This window comes from Penicillium chermesinum (assembly GCF_028974085.1).
Source record: "Penicillium chermesinum strain IBT 19713 chromosome Unknown utg000006l:1.0-2335141.0:1.0-2336784.0, whole genome shotgun sequence".
NCBI lineage: Eukaryota > Fungi > Ascomycota > Eurotiomycetes > Eurotiales > Aspergillaceae > Penicillium > Penicillium chermesinum.
In genome coordinates this window covers 1715016-1733913 of record NW_026695316.1, presented here as the reverse complement: position 1 = coordinate 1733913, position 18898 = coordinate 1715016, and the positions used below count along the sequence as shown (strand labels likewise).

Below are 18898 nucleotides of genomic sequence, written 5' to 3'. Positions count from 1 at the left end.
AGGTTTCGTGGTTGATTTTCTGCTTCTGGCATTCAGGTTGTAGCCCCTTGGTTTACACGGCTTTGCAGGCTAGGCCGTCGTGGTCTCCCGAGGCTCCATATGATGCCGCTGTGCAAAAAAGAAAAAGAAACCACCGCGGAAGAACGGCTCTGCAACCTGGTGAGAAGAATTAGGCAACGAGCTAAAACGGAGCCCGGCATGGCTCCATGTCCATCGAGTGGGCCGTGATAGCGATAAGGAAAGAAAAGACGTTAAGAGGCACAGAATGCCCTTATTCGTGGTTTCATGCAGACCATTATCTATCGGGCGAGTAATATCAATGGGCCTGTCCAAAGTCGCCGAAGGGTGCCATCGGAGCAGCAGAACGACTCCTACCCCGGCAGCCTTCACATGGCAGCACTATAGCTGCTCGGAGACATCAGATCTGAGATGGTCAAAGCCAATGTGAACGACGAGGTTTTTGCTTCTTTGGGCAGTTCGACAACTAAGGTAGATCCTGTCAGGGAAGGTGGTTTAGGTTGCTATTACAATGTACTTTTTGTTTTTTGTTTTTTTTTTTGTTTTTTTGCCCTTCCTGCTTGGCTAGAGCCTAATTCCCCCTTCTCCTCATTTTAAGGTCTAAGCCTATAAAGCAAGATCGGCTCTGCGCTTTAACTTGCTGAGGTGCTGTGCCAACCCACCGAGCTAGCTGCACGCGGAGTCAATATCCCGTCGGAGACCCGCTCTCCGCGATGATCTGAGTCCCGCCTATGGGCCAAATATACGGAGAAACTTGGTCAACATTTTCCACTGAAGCTAAGACGTCCGTTAGTCATGATCCTTATTGGGTCCCTGATGAGTTGGGCCCGAGGAGGACCCGACTAGGGAACGATGGGTCTCTTGACCCGTGAACAACGCGGGGATGCTGGGAAGCCGTATAAAGAGTTCTCCAGCTCCCCTCTTGAGACTCTGGAGCTTCATTGTGTATGGAGTGTTAGATTTGGCGCGATAGGTCTACCCACACAATCTCAACATGAAGACATCAATTCTCGTGTTGGGGGCGGCTGCGGTTGCCCTCGCTGCACCTACTTCTCACTCTTATGCGGTGCACGAACGACGAGAGTACATCCCCAACTCCTGGGTTGAGGGGAAGAGATTGGACGGGTCTACCTCGCTCCCTGTACGGATTGGTCTGACCCAGTCCAACTTGGACAAAGGTCATGATCTTCTCATGGCTGTGTTCGTGTACATTTCTGCCCCATACATCGTGCATGATTGCTAATATAGTGTGCTAGGTCGGACCCCACCTCCGACCGCTATGGAAAGCATTTGAGTCAGGCCGAGGTCCATGATATGTTCGCTCCAAGCCAACAGAGTGTGGATGAGGTCCGGGCCTGGTTAGAATCTGCTGGTATTGCCGCGCACCGCATCTCCCAGTCGGTGAACAAGCAATGGATTCAATTCGATGCCGACGCCAAGGAGCTCGAGGACCTGCTCCGCACCGAATACTATATCTATTCGCATGCTGACTCTGGAAAGTCCCATATTGCGACTCGCGAGTACCATGTGCCACACTCCGTCCGCGAGCACATCGATTATATCACTCCCGGCATTGCCCTGCGTGGCGTGAACAATGTCAAGAAATCTGTCACTAATGTCGACAAGCGCAACTTGAATGGCTTGCCTCCTATTCTGCAGCCGATCGCCGTCTCGCTCGAGAACCTCTTGCATGGCCTGCTTGATTTCTGCTCCCTGGCCATTACCCCCCAGTGTATCAAGGAGATGTACAACATCACCAAGGGTACATCCTCAACCAAGGGCAACGAGCTCGGTATCTTCGAGGATACCGGGGATGTCTACTCCCAGACCGATCTCGATCTTTTCTTCGGATCCTTGGCCAGCGAAATTCCCATTGGCACGCACCCCCATTTGTCCGCGGTTGATGGTGCTGAGGCGCCTACCAGTGTAGCCAATGCTGGCCCTGAATCTGATCTCGATTTCCAGATCTCTTACCCTATCATCTGGCCTCAGAACTCGATTCTCTTCCAGACCGACGACATGGTTTACGAAGAGAACTATACCTTCAAAGGCTTCTTGAACACCTTCCTCGACGCTATTGATGGATCCTACTGTGACTACATCTCTCCATTGGACCCATCCTACCCCGACCTGCCGATGGGGGCTACAAGGGCAAGCTGCAGTGCGGCGTCTACAACCCACCCAATGTGATCTCCGTCTCCTATGGCGAGGCCGAGGCTGATCTCCCCATCAGCTACCAGCGCCGCCAGTGCAACGAGTTCATGAAGCTCGGACTCCAAGGTGTCTCGACCATCGTTGCCTCTGGTGACTCTGGTGTCGCGGGACGCGGCGGTGACCCTACCCCCAGCAACTGCCTCGGTGACCAGGGCCAGATCTTCGCCCCTGACTTCCCTGCGTCGTGCCCCTACCTGACCGCCGTCGGAGCGACCCATCTGCCTGCCGGTGCTCAGGCCGGAGCTCACCAGGAGCAGGCCGTAACTAGCTTCCCATCGGGCGGGGGCTTTAGTAACATCTACGCCCAGCCCGACTACCAGACCAAGGCGATCAAGGAGTACTTCTCCACAGCCAACGTCTCCTACCCATACTACGAGACCGTGGACAACAAGACCATCGGCGCTAATGGCGGTATCTACAACCGTGCCGGCCGTGGCTACCCCGATGTCTCTGCGATCGGTGACAACGTTGTTATCTTCAACAAGGGTCTGCCTGTTACTATTGGTGGCACTTCGGCCTCTGCGCCGGTCTTCGCTGCCATCCTCACCCGTATCAACGAGGAGCGCCTTGCCGCTGGCAAGTCGACTGTCGGGTTTGTAAACCCTACCCTTTATGCCAACCCTGGTGCCTTCTTCGATGTCACCCAGGGCAGCAACCCCGGTTGCAAGACCGATGGTTTCCCTGCCGCCGAGGGCTGGGACCCTGTCACTGGCCTGGGGACTCCTAATTTCCCCGAGCTGCTCAAGGTCTTCATGCAGTAGGGCAAGCCGTCGGAACGATGCTGAAGTTCGGACCCTCCTATACCATGGTACGATATACTTAATCTTGAGATTATGAAATTGCGATGCCACCAGCGGTGATTCACTAGTCTAATATGAACATATGATCATAATGTCCATTCTTCTTCAAACCAACCGAGTGGTCAATTTCCCAGTGTTCGACCCATCGAATAGTTTAAGCCAGGTTCGTGGGATATCTTCGAATTTGGTGTCGACCACCGTCTCGGTGCTGTCATCCACCTTGATCTTGCCATCTTTCCAGGCTTGCAGAAGTTTTCCTTGCACCTCTGCTGCTTTATGGAGGTAGTCCAATACGAGTAAGCCGTGAACGTGTAATCGGTTCGTGATGATCTCCTGGTCTGAAGTTAGAGCGGAGCTGCCGGGGATAAGCGGTGGACCTTTGTATACTCACAGTGTAATTTTTCAATCCGGGTCGCCCTCGTTCGTGGTGTTATATGCTGAGATGGCGCCGCTATAACCAGTCAGTCTCAACCTGGCATCCTCTCAAGACCCCGAACTCACCAAAACGCAATGCGACCATGCACCTTCATGCGAGTGAACATAGTATCCAGGATGTCTCCTCCCACATTATCTAACCCTCATCAGCAACAGTCTCCCCGCCGGAACCAAGTCCAGCTGTACTCACCGAAGTAAACCTCGACAAACCCCTCCGTCTCCCGCTCCAGATCCTTATTGAAGGACGCGGCCTTGTAATTCAAGCAGACATCAGCCCCCAGCCCCTCCACCCAGCGACATTTCTCCTCTGACCCCGCAATGCCAATAACCTAAAAGACAGTAACGGTCAATACCATCCACCCTCAACCCCATTGAAGTCCGATTCCAAATCGAAACGCAAAACATACCCGTTTACACCCAACGATTTTCTTCGCAATCTGCACCACCATGTTCCCCGTCGCTCCCGCCGCCCCACTCACAACCACCGTATCCTCCGGCCCAGCCTTCGCCACCTCCACCAGCCCATAATAAGCGGTGAGCCCCGTCATCCCAAATGCCCCAAGCAGATGCGTCACCTTCAGCCCCTCCGGCACCTGCAGCACCCTGCATTGCGCCGCCTCCTGCACCGAGTACTCCATCCAGTTCGTCGTCGTGATGCACAGCGTCCCGACGGGATGCGAGGCGGCGTTTGACTGGACGACCTCCGCAATGCCATAGGAGCGCATGGGGGCCCCCTCGGGGACGGGTGGCGCGTACATGCGCTTCGGGTCCGCGTTGGCAGAGATGGCGCCGCGCTGGGCGGGGTCATTGGAGAGGTAGAGTGTTTTGACGAGGACTTGGTTCTCGCCCAGCTGGGGGAGCGAGGCGGTTTGGAGCTCGAAGGTGGGGTTTGCGCCGGTGTAGGTTGGGAGGGCGGTTGGTTTGGAGCGCAGGATCCATTGGCGGGTTGTTGTGGGGGCTGCCATTGTGGTTTCTGGTTTCTGTTTTCTTTTTTGCTTGCAGTTGAGCTCGTTATTGGGGATCTGTTTTCAAGGGCGAGGGGGAGGGGATTCTTAAAGAACGGACAGGATCGGGCTTTTTTCTTCTTTGGGGTCGGTTTGCCGTGCCTGTGAGGGGGGGGTATTGTTCGGACCCTCGGGTACCTTGTGCCCTGCCGAGGTAGCTTCCGTCCAAAATGGTTGGGCATTGTGGATTTAGCGCGTCGAATGATTTCTTGAGGATTGGTAGAACTGATGCATGAACCAGGGTGGAAGAGATGGAACTACCCGAACTTTGAGGATGATAGCGGCAAGTAGGTATATTTTGTCCGTTGATCATAGGGAGCACCAATACTTGAACGAGTCCAAAAACAACGGATTGTACACACCGTTCCCTTCTGGGTTGGACCGGGACTTCTTTGGTCCTGGCCCACGCCCCCGCTCGTGAGTAGTCGAGGCAAGATCAGGTCTGGAGGCCGGAAAGGAGCTCATGATTCATTATATTCGTACATTATGGGTTCAATAGAAGCAATCCCTATCGCTCCAAACCTATCATCAGCGAAGGAAACTAGCCTGGCTGCCTGGGTATCTTTCATATTCTGCTTTCAATCCGCAATCACGTTTCAGCATGGATGGGCTGTTGGTGTCTACCGGAAACAGGCCCTCCGTCTAGCTCATGGTATTCTGCTGCTGGACTGGCAGGATTCGCGGCTTCATATATCGAGTTACCATCGAGCTGGGCTGGTGGCGGGCTCAACGGTTTACGTGCCACAGATGACTGGCGTTCATGAACTGGAACAGGATAAGGTGGGAGGGAAAGGCGGTGGTTGTATATCGGGCCTGGGCGATCATGGGGGAGCGAAAGTCGGCGTTCAAGATTAGGAATAGGCTGACCGGGAAGTAACGATGCCGGATGTGCATCTGTCGCGGGCGCATCTACTATACGGGCTTGATGGGAAGGCAGGAACAGTTCATGCAGTGAGACAGCTTGTTCAGGGAGGGCGGCTCCTCTGGGGATAAAGATCGGTGCTCTTCTGTTGGAACGGTCTGATAGCGCGTTGATTTCTCCTGATCCGCTACCCTTGGAACGGCGAACGGTGCGGGGCCATTGGGATGATCGTGTCCCTGCTGATGCTTCAGGCGCTGCTGCCGCCGTCGAAGAACCCACCATATGAGGAACATGATCAGTAAGACTGCGACAACAGCGCCTGCGGCAATCCCGCCTTTGGCCCCAGGGCTGAGCCCGGAGCTTCCACCCGACGAGCAATGATATCCACCTCGATATACGCCTTGGGACTGCAGCGTGTCTAATGGGCCGCAGGACATTTTCCCACCACCACGGATGTTGGTAGGGCCATCGACCTCATCTAAGGAGGGCAAAGAAATGCTTTGCTTTATCAGCGACGTTCGCGCAGAGGCCATTCGTCTAGACCTACCTCACAAACGGCCCAGTGAGCTCTAGCGCCCCGTAAACATCTTTCAAGTCTTGGAATGTGAGATATTGCAAATTCGGATTCCCCGTGACTGTGATCCCACCGGAGACTTGTTGCAAAGAGTCCAGGGTGATATTTACGAGGGAGTCCATCTGCTCCAGCTTCAATAATCCGTGTATAGTATCAAGGTCGGGTGCGATCAGCTGCGTGAGATTGGACCCTTGCGTCGATGTCAACGACCCCCTGATCTCATTCACATCGTTCAGATGGATGACCCCGCTCGCTGACGAAGATATCGTAACGTTTCCATTGAAAGTATCGCAGTTGCCCAGTCTATCCGCGTCGCTTTGGCTTGATATGGTGATGCTGTTCGAACCTGATCCATGGGTCTCAGCTTGAGTGAAAAGAAAATGGAATGAATCCATTGAATATACATACAAGAGCTATCATCGTCATCGTGTGGCACGGCACACACTCGGCTCCAGATCAAGGCTAGAGCCCAGAGCGCAGCAAGGAAATGCATTGGCACGTCTGTAGTTGCAGGTATAACCCTGCTGCGATGCTAGTCCTACTTTATAGTGTCGCAGATGGCCTCACTCCTCGGTTCAAGGAAAGCACCCATTTAAATCACGTAGCAGCGATTGGGACGAGGCGCAGCCAACTAGATTCTATGATTTCATTGCGCTAGAACTTCTGTGGGTTGATTGCTGGCAGGAACTGGGTTTATCATTGGCCATCATGCTTGAAGGCCGAGATTGGGACGGAACGACTCTCTAGCTTCTCAGGGAGCACTGCCACTGTGGCCCCGCTCGTACTCGCTTCTAGCTGCATGGCCTTAGGGGAGATTGCGAGAGGACAAGCACATGTACTAGCTCGTTAGCTCAGTATCCAGTACCCTTTTCGGCTCGTTTATCTTAACGGTAGCCTATTTTCCAGTGGAATCGATTCGGGTCCACACGCGGATCCTTGGAACCTTCCAAGGTTGCCCCATAGTTGATAACAGTACGATAAGTTGGCGCTTCCGCTATCAGCTCGATGCACCTGGCTTCGGTTTCAATTTTCAACAAATCAAATATTGATCGTGTGATCTATGTTCAGGGACTAGAGCCTGTAACCCAGTAGGAGACCTGTTCAACAGGGTCGGCAAGAGTTCGTATGGGCAGCGACCTCGACAACCATGCCAAGCGCGATACATAAGATCTTCCATTCAAAGCTGCCGCCTGAATTGTGCCTTGACATAAGGCCGCTATGCGCCGTTCTGCATGATCGGCATGCAGGTGTTCTATTTTTGCCCCTTTTGCGTGGGGTCTTTACCCGGAAGGCAACACCATTTGACGATGGCACCACAGAGCATCAGTAGGCAAATATGTTTCTGGTTGCCGATCTCGAATCCATCGTGAGCTATGATTGTTGATCCAGGCATGGGTCAGTTTTCTGCAGAGGACCCTTTTCAGCTCCAATAGACGGATGTTATTTTTGGAATTCTGGTCGCAACGACCCATGTTCAGTGGGCCCCAAAATACAACCTCGGTGTCTCCTGGAGGCACGTTCTCAATCTAAAGAACGAGACGGCTTGAATTGCTCACTGTAGCAAGATTAGCCTTGGCCTTTGAATCCCCCCCGCATTTCCGGGTTGGTCATTGGCCTGGATGACTCAGGGATGCGGGGGAAGGGGAAAGACGACCCCCAAAGGGAAAGCTCGATTCTAAACGATGGAAAACCACGATCCCCAATGAGACCCCCATGAGAGTGGGCAAAGGCTGTGGACGGTGTCGACATCGCCATATCCGCTGCGTGGTTCCTGAGGGCGCGTCGGCGTGTACGCCTTGTGCCCGCCTCGGTCGCGCATGTCATCTCGATCCGCGCTTCCAGTTCAAGGAAGTTCAGCATGTCTATCAGAAAACCCAGGGCACTGCTGCCCGGTTCGATCTGGTCTGGGATGAGGATCAGACCTGGGTAGATGTGTCGAAACCGGGTAGGCTGAGCGTACTGTATGAGACGTGACGGCTGCTAACTCCGCAAAGTGAAATTCGTTCTCGAGCTCGCCGATAGCCCTGAAAACGAGCGCGATTCTGTTTTTCGGCCCATTGAGCCCGCAGAGAACGCAGCGCAGGCAGTAGAGCCCCCCAGCTCGCAAATCTCCCGCTGTGGGAGAGCGATCGGGGCATCTTCATAATGAAACACCATCGGCAAACCGGTCGTTCGTGCACCACGAGTCGACCCCGCAGCAGATTTCAATAAGTGACAGCTCTCGCCTGCTCTCTGGCGATGGCATGCAGATCTTGTCCTACCGAGAAGCGTATTTAATGCGATTGTTCATCCAAACAATATCATGCTGGGTAGGTCCATCCGGACTTTCGAAATTGATCCTCTCTAACAGGCTACAGGTGGATATCTGTGATCCCCAGTGCCACTTTGCTACCGTTGTCCCCCAGAGGGCCCTTCAAGTCCCTTTAGTCCTGAAAGCAGTTCTGGCACTCGCAGCGCGACACGATGCAATCATGAATGAGAAGGGCCACTGGGAGGCCTCTGCATACCACGGGGAATGTCTCGAGCTGCTCATTGACGCGCTTAGCCTCCCCGAGCCCACCTATGATGACAACATGCTAGTCGCTGTGGTGATCCTTCGAATGTACGAAGAACTCGACAATACCCAAGACGGAAAGTTCCACTTACTCGGCTCCAACCGACTCATCAATATGATGTCCCGGTCGGTGCCATCCGGGGGATTGGCAGAAGCTGTCAGCTGGCAATTTATGCGACAGGCCATATACTCATCTGTGGTTCAATATCAGCCAATGCAGCTGGATTTGGAGAACTATAGATTTTCTTCCGTATTTCAGCGACAAGACGACGCGGCGTATGCCAACATGGCAGTCTTTCACTGCGCGCATATCATTCAAGTCTGCCGAGATTGGCCGACGCTCCCTGTTAATCAAACCGGCTGGCAGGAGATGTCCAAGACTCTGGAGAGCTGGTATAAAGCAAGGCCCAATACTTGGCAGCCCCTGCGATACCAACCGCCTGACGTGGCGGCCGACCGCCCATTTCCTGAAGTATGGATGATGTCTGCCTCTGCTGGTACGGAATTGCTAAGCATATAGCCGCCATGGTGATCGTAGGCTGACAGATGTACAGTTGTCGGAATGCAGTACTATCATACGGCCTGTATATTCTTAACACTCTGTGGTCCTAATTCGCAATCTGGGAATGATTTCGAAAACGCCCGAACTAGGCGCATGGCTGAGGTGATTCACATACACCCTGCCAGGTGGCCAGGTGCCCGGGAGCACTATTTCTTGAATCACACGCTAATAACTTATTGCAGCGAACCATTGCTACCCATATTGCGAATGTTATCGGACTTTCCCTATCGAACGAGAGTGTCCAAAATGCATATTTCATGCCCTGTCATCTACTCCAACGATGTTTGTCTCCATTTTCTCCGTCTCGGGATCAAGCTAATGGTTCGTAGTCGGGTATTGCATTCGCAATTCGATGGAAAAACAAGGTTCATTGAAATTTCTGGCGCATATGGAGAAAGTGATCGGATGGCAGACGGCGTGGATAAAACGAGAATTGGAGCAGCAATGGACCGAACTGGCGGAGATTGACCCCCCCCTTGGTCCGCCCTTCTGGTCCATAGATCCTGCTGTGGTGAGGCTGTTCTTCGGTCACGCTTTTGGTGCCCTGGCCTGATGTGCTATAGTTATAGGAAGATGGAAAGCTTAGAAGCGTAATCTATACCGAATATTACAAAACCCAATGCACGTGCATTCAATTCTATTCTGTAATACGCTAGGTTTTTACCCTGCTCATGTAGCGCGCTAAGGGGTTTGCAGGGTTCCGACAAGACCTCCGACGGTTATTGCTCGTACGGCGACGAGCAGAAGTTGCCAGCTCATATCAACTGATTCAATGCTCAAAGTCTAGAGACCGCGCATCTCCCCAGAGAGCCTTAGCCTGATCCTCGAGTGGCGGCAACCGGAATAGGTGAGCCTCCCCGCCTTCGTCGACGAATGTGATATGTGCACTTGCACAGATATACTTATCAGTGACATCACCACAACCCCATAATTATGTCATATATCCAAACCCGTGGCAGCTCGGTCTCCGCCATGTAGAATGGCCGTAACTAGGTGATTCTGAGGTCAAGTAATCCACCAAGTAAATCCGCTAGAAAATAAGGCAAACCAATCAAGCTTGATAGCGCGGGGGCGGAGATAATAGTACATGCCCGTTACACATGGCCGGACGGTGTTTGTGGGGAGTTGTCCTGCGGTCGGACTTCTTTCTATCTCCGCCGCTGACGGGTAAACATGCCATCTGCACGCTATACTGTTTGGACTGTTTGACGAGGAGCAACTTGTCCAACCATACCATAGGTCACCGTATCAAGAGGAGCCAGTAATGAATGGCGACGAGTACCAGGCGACCCCACTTTAGCTGCGACGGATGCAAGAATGACAAACCGAGCAGGGAGCACCCAGAAAAGTGAGTAGCCCATGAAAAGTATTTAACGAGGTAGGATTCCTGCTATCAACTCTTCGCAATCATCTTCACTCCCTCTAACACCTGGAACTCATACTTGAACATCATTTCCGCAATGTCTTTGCCAACACACTACAAGGCCGCTCAATTCGCCAAAGCTGGGGCCCCGTTGACGATTACGAAGCTCGAGCTCTCCCCTCCCCGCCGGGGAAGTTCTCGTTAAGGTAGAGGCTTGCGGTGTCTGCTTTTCCGATACTCACGCCCAGGCGAACGGTGTTGGCGGAAAATTGTAAGGATCCCGGCGCAGCCAGATTGCCAGGCTACAGTTAACATAGATTAGCCCGGGCGTTCCCGGCCACGAGATTATTGGCCGAGTAGTCGCTGTGGGCGATGGAGTTTCCCGCTGGAAAGTTGGCGATCGCATTGGCGGCGGGTGGCACGGCGGTGAGGATGGTAAGAGTGCCCGCTGCAACGAAGGGATATATTTACGGTTGTTAATTTGCGATAGGTACTTGCTTGCAATGTCGCAAAGGCGCCTTCCAAACTTGCTCCAACGAGCAGATCAACGGCATTACCAAGTCCGGAGGCTGTAAGCCCGCTTTCTTCGTCCATGCTATGAAAGATAGCTGTCCGCTAAACTCGCACCAGATGCTGAATATTGCAGTCTTCGGGCTGAGGCTGGCGTGCCCATCCCAGAGGATGTGAACGCAGCAGAGTATGCCCCGATCTTGTGCGCCGGAGTCACCGTCTTCAACTCCATGCGCCAAATGAACGTTCGGCCCGGCTCCCTCGTGGCCGTCCAAGGTCTCGGTGGCTTGGGCCATCTCGCGATCCAGTATGCGAACAAGTTTGGCTTCCGAGTGGTTGCCATTTCGCGGGGTGCCGACAAGGAGAAGCCGGTGCGGGAACTGGGGGCGCACCATTTCATCGATTCCAGCTCGCAAGACCCCGTAGCTGAATTGCAGAAGATGGGCGGCGCGACCATGATCGTCTCCACAGCACCCCATGCCGCGGCGATCGCGCCATTGTTAAATGGCTTGGATGTGTTCGGCAAGTTGCTTATCGTGGCTCGTAAGTGGATACATCATTTATGGTGTAGGATGGGACTAATAGTGTAAAGTGCCTTCTGATGAAGTTCCGATAAACATGTGGCCTATGGTGGGTACCTCTCTTCGTTCCCATCGTTTCCAACCCTGTCCGATTCTCCCAAGGTCCCTAACATAAGTACCCCTTGCGCAGACTACCCGAGGTCTCTCCGTTCACGGATGGCCAAGTGGCCACGCGCTCGACTCTGAACAAGCCATCGCGTTCACCCGATTGCAAGGTATCAAATGTCAAGTGCAGACTTTCCCGTTGGATAAGGCAAATGAGGCATGGGGTAAGCCAGACCCTCTACTGATAGACCTCGGTCCCGGGGGGATGCCCAATAGCTAACGAATTCTTAGATGCCATGGTGAATGGAACGGTTCGATTCCGAGCAGTAATTACTATGGATTAAATGATCCGAGGAGGGGTCTCATGGCCAACATCGAGTGGAAAAGATAAGTTGACGGAGTCTGGAGAAAATGGCTGATTTGCCGAGTGGGGCAGCTGAGGGGGCGTGAGACGGCGCAATTATCCATGATTGGACGAGCCTTGTGTTATAGGGCGCATCACGTCGCTGCGAGTTATCAATGAAATGACAGATGATCTAGGTTGTACCTGCTTGATTAGTAGAAGTAGAGATTGCGTGCCGTCGATATCACGGTAAACCTTGGGGGTTGACTGTTGTGCATAAATAGGCTGTCTTCCCCGTCTCCAGCAACTAAACCAGACCTCCCTTCTTTTACCTCGGCATATCTACGGAGAACGTGAAGCAAAGAAGATATCAACATGGTTGAAACATGGGAGACTCTGGTCGCGAAAAAGCAAGCAGAGGCTGCGGATAAAATCCCCTCTGCCTGGCGTTTGCCCTCCGAATACACCGTGGATGTTTCGGAGACATCCAGCCTTAATGTGCTCGATATACCGCGGCGCTCCGGTCTTTTGTCTGAGAAGCAGCTTGAAATTACGGAGACCAACGATGCCACGTCACTTCTTGAGAAAATACGCAAGCAAGAACTCTCTGCGTACGAAGTTACCGAGGCGTTCTGCATTCGCGCCGCGATTGCACAGCAGCTGGTAAGTCAAGGGTTCCTTGGCCGATGGTGATCGATGATGTGTAACCGTCTACAGACATGCTGTCTCACAGAGACTCTGTTTGACCGAGCTTTGAACCGAGCGAAAGAGCTGGACGACCATTTGACGAAAACAGGGCAGGTTGTTGGGCCACTCCACGGTCTGCCAATTAGCTTCAAGGCAAGACGCACTTGGCTTATGAGTACCACGAATTCCTCTTCTAACACAAATATAGGATTGTTTCAATATTAAGGGAATTCCATCAACGATTGGCTTCACTTCCTTCATTAAGCATGGTCCGGTTGACCATGACTCGCCATTGTGGAGGTCCTTGTTAACCTCGGCGCCATCCCTTATGTCAAGACTAATATTCCGCAAACGATGATGGTATCGGACCCATCAAAACGAATATGTCATCTCAAGAGCTAACATTCAGAAGGCGGCCGATTCTCACAACTACGTCTTTGGGCGAACGTTGAACCCCCATCGCCTGAATCTATGCGCTGGCGGTTCGTCGGGGCGGAGAAGGAGCATTGATTGCCATGCGAGGCTCAGTGCTAGGGGTTGGAACTGACATCGCTGGCTCCATTCGGATCCCAGGAATATGCGATGGTACTTTCTCATTTAAACCCACCGCCGATCGAGTCCCCTTAGGTGGCCAGACTGGTTCTGGTCGAGCGGGCCTGCCGGGTATTAGGGCATGTGCGGGGCCGCTTGCAGTTTCCGCGCGCGACCTAGAGCTTTTCATGAAGCTGGTAACCAATTCAGACCCGTGGCGACTGGACTCATCAGTGATCTCCTCTCCGTGGAGAGAAGTGAAGCCCAAGTCAACGTTCCGCCTTGGCTTGATTGTGGAAGATTCCCACTTCCCGATCCACCCGCCTGTGCAGCGCACCTTGAACGAAGCAGTCAAGAAGCTTGAAGCAGCTGGGCATGAAATCGTGGCCCTAAATCCACCTTCTATTCGGGATGCGTTGGTTTTGGCATTCAGGATGTTCGCTATGGACCCAGAGGAAACAGCTTTCAAGCACATCGCTGCCAGTGGAGAGCCTACCATTCCGGCCTTGGCTTCCACGGCGCTACCGCATGAATATCTTGAGGAAGAGCATTTGCCCCGACTATTGACTCTCTATACGAGCTGGGGGCCCAGCGAATCCAGTTCAAAGAGAAGTTCCGGGCGCTCATCACGGAAGCACAAGTGGATGCGATTGTCATGCCAGGGTACCAAGGCACCGCCCAGCCACATGACGTTTTCGGTTTCGTTCCATACACAGTTTTATGGAATGTGATGGATGTGAGTATACCAAGGAATAGTGCCGAACTTTTGCTAATTTGCGTAGTACCCTGCCTCCATCGTTCCGTTTGGAAAAGCGGACAAGGCTGCCGATGCTCCTTTTGTCCGTGATGTGTACTACAAGCCACCTTGTAAGTTTCAACTGCAGAGCTATTGAATGTTTATAGCTTGGTTTTTTTAACTGTTGGTATAGACAAACCAGATGAGATTGAAGGTGCTCCATGCTGTGTGCAGGTGGTGACAAGGAATATGCAAGACGAGGAGCTTGTGAATGTTACCCGAGCTGTCGCGGACGTACTTGGCAGTCAATGATTGACGATTCGATTGACCTGTTCATATGCCCCAGCACTGGAATTCGAAGATATTCTACAGCACCAAGGGTACAGTACTACATGAGGACAGTCAATTCATGGAACGTGAATTCTGCTAGTCGCTGGGGATGTCTTGTGAATACAACAAGTTGAAGTTTATATTATTTCAGCATGAGAATATGGATATTGAAAGTGGACTTGAATGTTGTATGGTAACCTTGTAAGACCTAATATAGTTCACACCACTTTTGCTACCATTATCATTAAAGATGATTACATCCAGATTATGCGATAGCGATAGCAGCTGATATTATCAGATTCGTGGTGTTACTATATGAGGACCTCCTTCAGGGAAGCTTCCGGCAACATTCTTGCAAGCCTACCACTGGATGACTAGTCTCAGCCATAGTAGAAGAACCTAATTGATTGAATCACGATAGAGGGCGGGATAAGAGAACACCTGCGCGGATTGCCTAGCCAGGACCAGTACTTGCTGTATCAAGTATTTCGCATAGACGCAGTAACCAGCTCTGTCACAACACCATTTAGCAGGCAGGAATTCAGACCATCGTAAATATTCTGCGGCTCATGCCATCAATTCCATGCTGACACGTGATTTTTGTTTGTCCCTCTGCAGGTATATATTCAGTCGTTTGTTTTTAAAACGACCCCCATGTTCTTTCCTTCTTCATCCTCCTAAAGGCTTGGACCATCTCGTGCTCCTTCATCAACCACGAGTCCCATCTTACGCCATCCAACACATCCATATACGAATAGGCTTAAGCAAGCACGCTGCCTACTGTGATATCAAGTTCGTGTTTCCCTGATGCCCCTCTCCTCCATGTTGCGTTTCCTGTTGGCATGTAGCCGCAGCTTTCTGACCTGCAACATCTCTTTACAGCTTCCTCCATCATCCACACGCGATCGAACGCGTCGCGGCCTCCCACTCCATCCGTTTTAGCAATCTACCACATGTCGTTCTATCAACCCTCTCTTGCCTCGGCCTAGTGCAATGATCTTTCTGGACAGGCATCCTATGTCCTACTGATGGACATAGGTCAGGACAAATCCAGATTGGTCTTGTGCCAGGACGGCCAATAAAGGCGGAGAGCAGTTACCATTATCGCGCTTCATCTCAGCCTTATTCCTCCTTGTTCACTTGTACCATCATGGCTCCTTCAACTTTCGGTGAACCTCATTTCATTAGCTCTCCCTTGCCTCGGCCTAGTGCAATGGCCTTTCTGGAAAGGCATCCTATGATCCTTATCAGGACATAGGTCAGGACAAATCCAGATTGGTCTTGTGCCAGGACGGCCAATACAGGCTGAGAGCAGTTATCATCGCCGCGCCTCGTCTTCTTCTGGTTACTTCTTGTTCGTGTCTGCCATCATCACCCGCTCGACCTTCACTCGCTGTCACTCTGTGACCTCTCTCTCGGCTCGGTCTAGTTCAATGATCTCTCTGGACAGGCATCATATGTCCTCTAAGTGAGGCATATGTCAGGACAAATCCAGATTGATCTTGCGCCAGGATGACCGGGAGCCTTGAAGGATTCTCGCCTACAATTGTCACTTCCAGCCTCCGCTGCCACTCGCCCTGTTAGCGTTTTCTTAGCTCAGCCGAACCTCTATAACAACTCATCCAGCCAAACTGTCGACATCTCGCTCGAGCCACCAATCTTCTTGGTCGGCTTGCCGTTTCTACCCTAAATGGTTGTGACTCAGTTTCCTTCATCAATACCACACGTCCACCCTGGCATATAATTGATTCTATCAATCCCCACTTTGGATTCTAAAAGTCAAGTTCAACTCCATACTGGCAGAAAGTCCATTCAGTGCACACTGGCAAATTCAACAACCAACGCCAAGCGCCGGGCAAGCTGGACCACCGGTCCAACGCCACGAGGTGGCTTTGTCAAGCGCCCAACCGATCGTCGTTACATATCTTGAACGGGTATCCAATGCCTTTGACGTCGATCCAGAAAACTGAAAGTTCAACCATCTACTACCACCTTCATGCAACAATGCCGGCCAATCATTTGTACAACTATTGATTGAGATCCTCCAGGCTCGGGGTCCTGCGCATAAGTCACATGGCACATCCCATCTTGCAGAGATACCTGCAGTGCTACAAATTCCTTAGGAAAACCTCCTCATCTCAAGCAAAGAAGCCACTTTCTTTCACATCAAACTAGCTTGGGCAAGCCTTCTCCGTCGAATATTTCCCTAATTAACTCGCAACACGAAGACCAGTTGGGATTGCATCAGACAACTGGAAAGACACAACTTCAATGTCATGGTTGGTATCCACTCGTAAAGGTGAGGCTCCAAAGCTGCAAAAAATGACCGGGTGGGTACTAGGCGGATGAAATACTGGCTGCAGGGCGAGGGTCATCTACAAAGGCGCTATTTTGATTCTGGGTGACAACTTCTCTTCATAAGACCAGCAAGGTCGTCCTAGATAGCTGAGGTTTCACGAAATAAAATCCGTCACGTCTACATAATTCTTTTCATAGCTTCGAGCTGTTATCAAGGTAGAACAGGTTCCGTGGCCCGTCCTGGGTGGTCGATACCACACCGCTCTTCCCAATAGGATCCTCATTTCCAGATACAAGCCGAGTGAGCGTGTTCTCGTCACCGTGGTTCGCAAGGAACCGATGGCCATTTGAACGCAGTCGGCCTACAATATAGGCCATTTTGGGCTTTCCGTCTCGTTTGAACTCAACAGTATATGTCTGGCAACCAGTCAGTCTCCGAGGAAGAAGAGAATACTGCGCTTCACGCCCTATCATACCTCAAGCACAGCAGGACCGTTCGCTTCCTCAGCGATAGTGGGGTATATTTCAGCAGCTCTGCTTCGCAGAGTACTGCTATCTGGGTACGGTCCTCCCTTCTTCGGTGCTGCTCTTGACAGACTAATTGCGTGCTGATATGACAAGACACCGCCATTCGCGAGTATGAGAGCGTTTCGCCCCTTTCCCTTCCGCAGCTGCCGTGTGACCTCAGTGATGGCCTTTGGTTGTCAGTTTTATCCTATTAAACTGTCAAGCGAATCTCCTTACATGCATGGAATAATTATTCCCGGCTCCCCGAAGGAAGTAAGGCCCCCAAGGACTGTTATAGGCTTCCGTGGGTTTGTTATTGATAGGTCCAAGTGGTAGCAAGCGAGCTTTGGGACAATCGGGAAGCAGGAATAAAAGTCGTAAATGTCGATCTCGTCTGGAGAAAGATTGCTCGAGCTGAGACATTGGTCGATAGACTCTGAGATCGCCGAGCTGTGGTAGAAGTTCGGTCTCTCCCAGACTGTTTCCTGTCAGGGGGAGCTCTTCATGATGCCCTTTGCAAAGTACTTACAGTTATCTTTCTCTTTGAAGCCTGCTCCACCCAGGGGGGTAGATCCATTTATCCTCGGGGATCTGGAGCTGCTTGGCGAACTCGGTGGATGTTATGATGCATGCTGCACCGAGGTTGACGGTATTGAACGCGTTCATCAATAGAGGATCTGTCTCCCGGTCAGGCCTTCAAGACACGTATTTCTTTCTCAAACACAGTGGTACTCACATGGGAAACAGATCATACGATTCTTTTTTGATACAGTCCCAATAGACGAAGCAGTCTCCTTCGAGCCCGAGTTCCAAGCATATGGATTATTCTGCGCCACCTGGCTAAAATTCCCATAGAGCACGGAAGACTCTTCGTGGTTTTGCGCAATGGATTGGCCACGGCGTGCCCGGAACCCATTCTCGTACAGCGGATAGACTTGAATAGGCGCACCCACCGAGTGGCGCCCCCCGATATCTAAAGCGAGTCAGCACAACAGCCTCGCTCACAACCCCATCCAAGCTGACCTTTGCTCAGATCTCTGTGTGTGGGTGAGAACACATCCTCTATGGGCTCCGAGGGCTCTGTCCAGCCCGGGGGCGGAATGGCACCGTTCTTGAAGCACGACGTCAACGAAGCCAGAGCCTCAGCCCCTGTAATCACAGCAGCTTTGCTATCGCCCTTGGCAACTCTCAGCGCGGCTTCGTCTAGCAGCTTGGCGGGCTGATTCCCTCCATGCTCGCTATAATGGCGATGTTTCGTGCTGACGCCAAGCTTCTCCGCTAGCAGGGCGGGCAGGTCCGCATACGGCCAGGTCCACGTCCGCACGACATCAATACTGTCGACGCTTGCCTGGAGCTTATCTGATGTGCTCTGCGACCGGCTCGCATCTTGGATGGCGCGGCGGATCGCCTCTAACATGAGCTGGGCTGGTTCCTTTGCATCTTCGACTGCGGTTGACCTGTTCTTGACGTCCGCGACGCCCACAATAACTGGGATCATCTTCTGTGTGGATATATGCGGGGGACTTCAGTCGCAGAGCAGGGGTTGCCTGAGAAGAAAGCGACAGGAAGCTCGTCCAACTTGATTGCGGAGTTTCTGGGAGGTGGGGTGTGATTCCTCGGTCCGAGAGCTGTCCCTGGGGAAACCTGTCGATCATATGCGACCGCACTCGTTACTGCTTTTGTGCAGTTTACACTGTACCTGCGGGTACCAGTTCTATTTCACGGCTGGATGCTCTAAAGCGCAAGTTTGTAGGAAAGGTTCATAATCGTTCGCTGGGTACTCTAGGGCTCTCTGGGGAATAGATACAGGAAATGCAATAAGAACCCAACTATAGCTTCGGTGGAACCCACTTGGGGCTGCTTCTTCGCCGCAAAGGCACCAACACCGATTTTGAAGTTCTCCCCTGCGGCCAGCTTGCTCATATATTCGTCGCGAGTGCGAGA

The 18898-nt window shown here is 52.2% G+C and overlaps 7 protein-coding genes across 7 annotated transcripts; 4 read left to right on the top strand and 3 right to left on the bottom strand.

The window, feature by feature from the left end:
- Positions 1-1012: 1012 nt before the first annotated feature.
- N7468_008461 (S53 family peptidase) lies at positions 1013-2993 on the top strand (the record flags this gene model as incomplete). The annotated part of the gene is made up of 3 exons (XM_058477757.1): positions 1013-1218; positions 1275-2204; positions 2252-2993. The coding sequence occupies 3 exons, from the start codon at positions 1013-1015 to the stop codon at positions 2991-2993; spliced, it is 1878 nt and encodes a 625-aa protein (XP_058328102.1).
- A 441-nt stretch (positions 2994-3434) lies between these two features.
- N7468_008460 (MDR family NADP-dependent oxidoreductase) lies at positions 3435-4432 on the bottom strand (the record flags this gene model as incomplete). The annotated part of the gene is made up of 4 exons (XM_058477756.1): positions 3435-3483; positions 3534-3603; positions 3658-3796; positions 3875-4432. 4 exons carry the CDS (start codon positions 4430-4432, stop codon positions 3435-3437), a joined length of 816 nt encoding a protein of 271 aa, XP_058328101.1.
- A 951-nt stretch (positions 4433-5383) lies between these two features.
- N7468_008459 (uncharacterized protein) lies at positions 5384-6400 on the bottom strand (the record flags this gene model as incomplete). Its single annotated transcript, XM_058477755.1, has 3 exons — positions 5384-5831; positions 5881-6253; positions 6316-6400. 3 exons carry the CDS (start codon positions 6398-6400, stop codon positions 5384-5386), a joined length of 906 nt encoding a protein of 301 aa, XP_058328100.1.
- Positions 6401-7620: 1220 nt separating this feature from the next.
- On the top strand, positions 7621-9576 carry N7468_008458 (Zn(II)2Cys6 transcription factor domain-containing protein; the record flags this gene model as incomplete). Its single annotated transcript, XM_058477754.1, has 6 exons — positions 7621-7852; positions 7902-7993; positions 8265-8958; positions 9016-9125; positions 9206-9305; positions 9353-9576. The coding sequence occupies 6 exons, from the start codon at positions 7621-7623 to the stop codon at positions 9574-9576; spliced, it is 1452 nt and encodes a 483-aa protein (XP_058328099.1).
- Positions 9577-10291: 715 nt separating this feature from the next.
- Positions 10292-11866, top strand: N7468_008457 (uncharacterized protein; the record flags this gene model as incomplete). The annotated part of the gene is made up of 8 exons (XM_058477753.1): positions 10292-10371; positions 10553-10657; positions 10709-10821; positions 10877-10957; positions 11017-11439; positions 11489-11526; positions 11608-11746; positions 11814-11866. 8 exons carry the CDS (start codon positions 10292-10294, stop codon positions 11864-11866), a joined length of 1032 nt encoding a protein of 343 aa, XP_058328098.1.
- A 374-nt stretch (positions 11867-12240) lies between these two features.
- Positions 12241-14131, top strand: N7468_008456 (Amidase; the record flags this gene model as incomplete). The annotated part of the gene is made up of 6 exons (XM_058477752.1): positions 12241-12528; positions 12583-12685; positions 13294-13746; positions 13800-13819; positions 13866-13950; positions 14013-14131. The coding sequence occupies 6 exons, from the start codon at positions 12241-12243 to the stop codon at positions 14129-14131; spliced, it is 1068 nt and encodes a 355-aa protein (XP_058328097.1).
- A 2508-nt stretch (positions 14132-16639) lies between these two features.
- N7468_008455 (uncharacterized protein) lies at positions 16640-18452 on the bottom strand (the record flags this gene model as incomplete). The annotated part of the gene is made up of 6 exons (XM_058477751.1): positions 16640-16864; positions 16924-17142; positions 17192-17432; positions 17514-17631; positions 17691-17927; positions 17978-18452. The coding sequence occupies 6 exons, from the start codon at positions 18450-18452 to the stop codon at positions 16640-16642; spliced, it is 1515 nt and encodes a 504-aa protein (XP_058328096.1).
- Between the last annotated feature and the right edge of the window lie 446 nt (positions 18453-18898).